This window comes from Megalops cyprinoides, chromosome 20, assembly GCF_013368585.1.
Source record: "Megalops cyprinoides isolate fMegCyp1 chromosome 20, fMegCyp1.pri, whole genome shotgun sequence".
Classification (NCBI taxonomy): domain Eukaryota; kingdom Metazoa; phylum Chordata; class Actinopteri; order Elopiformes; family Megalopidae; genus Megalops; species Megalops cyprinoides.
In genome coordinates, this window is record NC_050602.1 from 12310411 (window position 1) to 12315753 (window position 5343).

The following is a 5343-nucleotide window of genomic DNA, read 5'->3' on the forward strand; positions in this document are numbered from 1 at the left end:
CACTCTAAATAAAATGGTTTTATAGGCTTAATAGTCTAATAGTCCTTTATTCATTTGACAAAATATATATATACAAAAATTCATCCATTTTTATTAAATCCCAAAAAGAAACACCATTTACATTATAGTACATGTTTGGTTTGGTAATAGGCCATATAAACAAATTATTTGCTTCCTTTGTTAAAATAAGTGTTTCGGTATGAAAGTAAACAAAGACAGTTAATAAAGAAAAGTAATTCAAAGTAATTCATGGCTTTATTAATAGCCTATCCATTCAAGCAGGAAATTAAAAAAAAAAACTTGAATGGATATAATATGTAGTCAGAGTGTAAACATCAAAATGAATTCAAAGTTGGAAATATTCCATAGGACTCAACTGACAGAAAAAGTTGAAGATTCACTTCTCGTAATATAAAATAATATCAAAGTAATAAGAAGACCCTCCTGGGAAGCAGTAGACTAACTTTCAGATCTTTCTTTTCATGTTTTTTTTAGCAAGCTAAACATGCTTGGTATGTGCCTTTCACATGACGTTCCTTCCCAAGAATTATTCTTCATAAATAACAAAATTCCCTAAATGGAAATTATTCACACTTGCACAGTATCCTATTTCATAGCAAGTTTCTGTTCAAATATATTGCTCCACTTGGCAATGACAAACAGGAGTTGGCATTCCAGTGGCAGGGGGGGAGCTGAAGGTTCAGTTTATATATTGAGCGCCCCCATGTGGTATGATCTCTGAAACGCCCCAGCCGACCACGTTCCCCCGCCTGTTGCAGGACCCCTCCTGCAGTGCCTGCTGGGAGATCTCCTCCGCCCCCAGCGCCCTGTCCCACACATTGACGCCCGTCATCTTGCCGGCGAAGGCCAGCTTGGCGTCGAAGCCGCCGTCGAAGCCGAAGCTGCAGCACCCGTTCTTCTCCTGGCCCAGCTGCATGACCCCGCCGTTGGAGAGGGTGTGGCCCTCCGCCACGCCGGGCGAGCTGGCCACCTGCTTCCCGTTCACCCACAGTGCGGCCAGGCCCTGCTCTGAGCTCCATGCCCCGCAGAGGTGCGCCCAGCGGCCCTCCTGCACCGCCTCGCGCGCCTCCACCAGGTGCGCCTCCCCTCCCACGGTGAACTGCGCTGCCGTGCGGCTCAGCAGCAGCTGGATCTCGTACGGGTTGCGCTTGGTGCCATAGGAGAAGAGCACCGTCTTGTTGAGCGCCTCCGTCGCCTTGGCCCACAGGCAGACCGTGAAGGAGCGCAGGGACATGGGGGCGTCGGGGTTGACCGCAGCATAGATCCGCCGGGATCGCATGGGGAAGAGCAGGGCTGTCTCACACCCTGAGAGAGAGAGATAGAGGGGAGGGAAAGAGACAGAGATTGAATCTCACATCACACCCTACGTCACATAGAAGCGTCGGAGAAGCATCATTGGTACAAATGATTTTCCCCTTTTGCAAAGAGTTTCACTGCTCTTTTCGTAAGCATACTGCTGACGTATCACATTCATCACCTAATGAGGTAGTGCATGTATGACTGTGCTGCGGATAAGATTCTCTCTTCCTCCTCCAGTCCCTTATCTGCAAGCCTGAGTCATGGCTGGCTCCTGTTGCAAAATAGCATGACAATCGCGTCACAGTCTGAATCCAGTATGACCACTGACTGTTTTCCTTCATGTGCTCTTGAGGGATTTTTTTTTCGGAGCCCCGATAGGGAACAAGGCATTTCTGTTTGACCTCTGTACCATGAAGGCCCAAATGTCTGCCATTTGTTTATTTTTCCTTTCTTCACATTTCCTTGCCATTAAGCACAAGACGTTCCGTGTGAGTGCCGAGCAGACCGGCTCGCAACCTGACAAGAATGTTTTCAGGACCAGAAACAGAGGGGTAGGTTGAGGTTGAATGTGAGCTGTTGATGTTGAGTTATGGCTCTCAACAGATAGTAGAATACAGAAGCTGCTTGCACACCAAAGTTTCCTTGGACTTTTGGAATGTTGATCCACTGCGCTGTGTCTTTGGGGAGTTGGGTATTGAATCACGTTACATACAAATACAACCAGCAGGCTCCCACCAAACTCCAGAATCCAGTGGCAGGTAACTAAATACTGTGGATAAGGAGACAGGACAAGCATGTGACTAAGGTGACAGGAAGTGGTACCCACCTGAGGGCAGGAAATGCTGAGCGGCCCACCGCTGGGAGAGGCTCAGCTGGGCCTGGACCCTCTGCAGATCCACCGCCATGGCGGCGAGAGCCTTCTCCACCTGGCCGACCTCGCTGGTGGTCACGTCCTGCTGCTTGTGCGGGGCGGTGAAAGTCTTGGCCCCCAGCCCCGCCCCGCTGAGGCAGCAGGTCTCCAGCTTGCCGAGCCGAGCCGCCTGGTTCCGGCCGGCCTCCAGGAGCTGCTGCAGCGCCGCATCCTGCCGGGCCGCCTGCTCCGCAGCGGCGGTTCTGACCCGGTCCAGCCCCTGTTCCACCTTCTGCTCCATGTGTGTGGCCAGCCGACGGCCGACGGCATCCGCCGCGCCCGAGCAGGTCCCGGCCTGGCCCCCCAGCAGCCGCCGCACCTCCCCCCGCAGAGACTGCAGCTCCGCTTTGATGATGTCGTCCACATAGTGCAGCAGCATGTTCTCCCTCATCTGGGAGTCCTCGATCATGACGAAGAGCTTGTCCCACCTGGTGAGCTCCTGGCCCTGACAGGGAGAGGGCGTTGTCAACCCTGCAGGGGGAGACAAAACACACCTATTAGAGAGGTAGGGAGAGGGACAGATGTATAACTAATGTAATTCTTCTTCTTCCTCTTCTTCTGCTTCCACTTATTCTTTCTCCTCCTCTTCTTCTTATTATTATTAGTTAAAAAGGAACTCTGCACCATCATTTCAAAAAATCTGAAATTCCTGTGTATATTCACAATAAATACGCACAGATACAGGTAGACAGACAGAAAAGTGAACAGCAAGAAGGACTGCATAGCAGAAGACTGAATTTATTTGAAGAGAAGAAGGCATACAGTTGAGTAAGTGGAGTACGCAGCACAAAAGGTGAACAGGTGAAGAGATGGACAGTTTCTGTATAATCCTCCTTAACTGAGGATTTTACAGAATTCAAAGATTCAAAGGCTTTTCTTAAACTTGGAACTGTTCTGTTTGGACAGAAAAAAAACAGCAGCCCCAGCCCCCCTCACTCTGAGGGTGGGTCGTTAGTTGGGGTTTTCCTGGCAGGTCTCCCATCCCCCTGGTGCAATTTGTATTGAACCACGCTTGTGCTTGTTTCAGGCCCTTGCCCGTATCTTGCCTAATGACATTTAACAGCATCAAAGCATCAGCTTCACACAGTTTCCTTTTGTTAAATGGAATTTGAGCATTTCGGTCCACCTCGGGCATGCTGTCCCCAGTGACAAGTTTGACATTCACTGTGCCATGCAGAATTAGTCAGAAAGTATCCCCAATTAAGCCTCCTCTGTTCATTCCTCATTAATTTCTGTTGCTTGATTGCAGAGAGAAGCAACAAGCAGCACCTGCGCCCTTCTCTCCGCAGTGCCAACACCAGAGCCTAGAACCAAGCCCCCCCCCCCCCCCCACAAAAAAAAAAGGAAAAAAGCAGAGCGGGCAAAACTTTATAAAAGCACTCACCTTCCTGTTGCTCGCCGTCCGTGATCTCATTGTAGTAAGAGTCTGCGTAGTTCACCTCGATCTCATCCTCGTACCCGAGAACGCACGGGCAGCCGAGCAGGCAGACGGCCAGCAGCGCCCTGAGCAGAGACATGCTGGTGCGTGTGTCCATGTGCGCTTGAGAGTGTGTGTGTGTGTGTGTGCGCGTGTGTGTGAATGAGAGAGAAAGAGAGAGACAGAGCGCTAGCTGCCCTTCGGTTGTGCTCTTACTGAGTCCTTCCCCTTTGCTGTTGAGTGGTCTCCTGGCTGCAGCTCCTCTGTGTTGAGTGAGCACAGGCAGAGGGCTGAGTGAGTCTGCACTGGGCTCCGCGGTCTATATAAACACAGCGCACAGAGCTGGGTGAGTAATGCTTCGTTGGAGGTAGCATGTGTGTTGTAATCAAATATTACAGCTTCTCCTGCTGGTCGGAAAAGAGGGGGGGAGGCTTGAGGGAGTGAAAGAGAGAGAGAGAGAGACAGAGAAAGCAAAAGGGAGGGGGATGGGGGGGGGGCAGGTTTCCTCACACCCCCTCCCAGTGCTCAGCTTCTGTGGGTGGACAAGTAGACAAGGGCAGAAAGGGCGGGGGTGGGGGGGGGGGGGGACGACAAGTCCTCTTTCCCTTCCTTTTCCTAACTGAAGGGGAAACAGTAATGACCTGCTCATAAGACTGTTTGTCCCAACATCTCCTGCTGTTCTTCCTCGTAAAGGGAGACTGAGGATGACTTGGCGCATCGGTGTGTCGCTGTGTTGGTGCGTTGCCGTGCACAGGAGCTCAGGGGGGCTTGTCTGGGGCTGGAGACACTGAGTGTCACATTCCCCCACGGGCAACTTTTCCTCAGGCTCGGGTTCCAAAGTGTTTTTGTCACTTCAGAAGAAAAACAAACAGAGCAGCTGCAGGAAGTGGTGGAAGAGAGGATCCTCCCAGCCATCAACACTCGGAAGAGTCACCGCGGCCTCCAGACTTCCACCCACTCAATCTGTCAGAGATAGCAGTCGCAGATACCACTGTCTCCCTAGCATCCTGTGCAGTGCCCGAGGCACGGGCGCTCCTGGGCGTGGATTGGCTAGAATTCCCGCTGAAATCCATCACTCGCGACGAGAGACGGCTTGTCGCCAGGGTCTCGCACGGGGTGTCCACAGGAAGCCTCTGGTAGGCTGACAGAAAACACATGACACGTGCCTGTCCCCACCATCACTGTAGCCCAAGCCCAAAGCACAGAAACATATGGTGACATTCTGAGGGGCATGGAGTGAACGCAGGTCAGACGGATGCTTTAGAGTTGGTTTTAGTACGCAATGGAGATTTGTGTTGTAGACACCAGCAGGAGTTGCAAAGAGAAAATGCTTTAGTCATTCTGCTGTGCCGCAAAAGTCCTTTTACCTTTTGCAAAAAAGACATTTTTATGTAATTAACAGACGTTGGCCCAGAAGATGCCGCAGTCTAATCATAGACACTGATTGATACAGAGTACATTTTTTAAAAGCTCCATATGTCCATAACTCCCCAGTCTGCTTGATCGTTTGGGGGACGTGTACCTCATCAGAAAGAAAAAAAAAATGCTTTTCCATTTTCTTCGGAGTCCTAGCAAATCAGGAACGTGTCGTCCTTCCGCTGTGAGCACACTGCGGAGAAAAGGGGACGTGACCCTGAATTATTACACCCATCAAATTGGTCGTACAGAAAATATATAGGCACTATAGGGTGTAGTG

At 50.6% G+C, this 5343-nt stretch overlaps 1 protein-coding gene across 1 annotated transcript; it reads right to left on the bottom strand.

The window, feature by feature from the left end:
• Nucleotides 1–522: 522 nt before the first annotated feature.
• Nucleotides 523–4039, bottom strand: LOC118795926 (pentraxin-related protein PTX3-like). The gene is made up of 3 exons (XM_036554721.1): nt 3615–4039; nt 2147–2701; nt 523–1326 (listed from the first exon to the last, which is right to left on the bottom strand). Exons 1-3 carry the CDS (start codon nt 3763–3765, stop codon nt 701–703), a joined length of 1332 nt encoding a protein of 443 aa, XP_036410614.1. The 5' UTR covers nt 3766–4039; the 3' UTR covers nt 523–700.
• Between the last annotated feature and the right edge of the window lie 1304 nt (nt 4040–5343).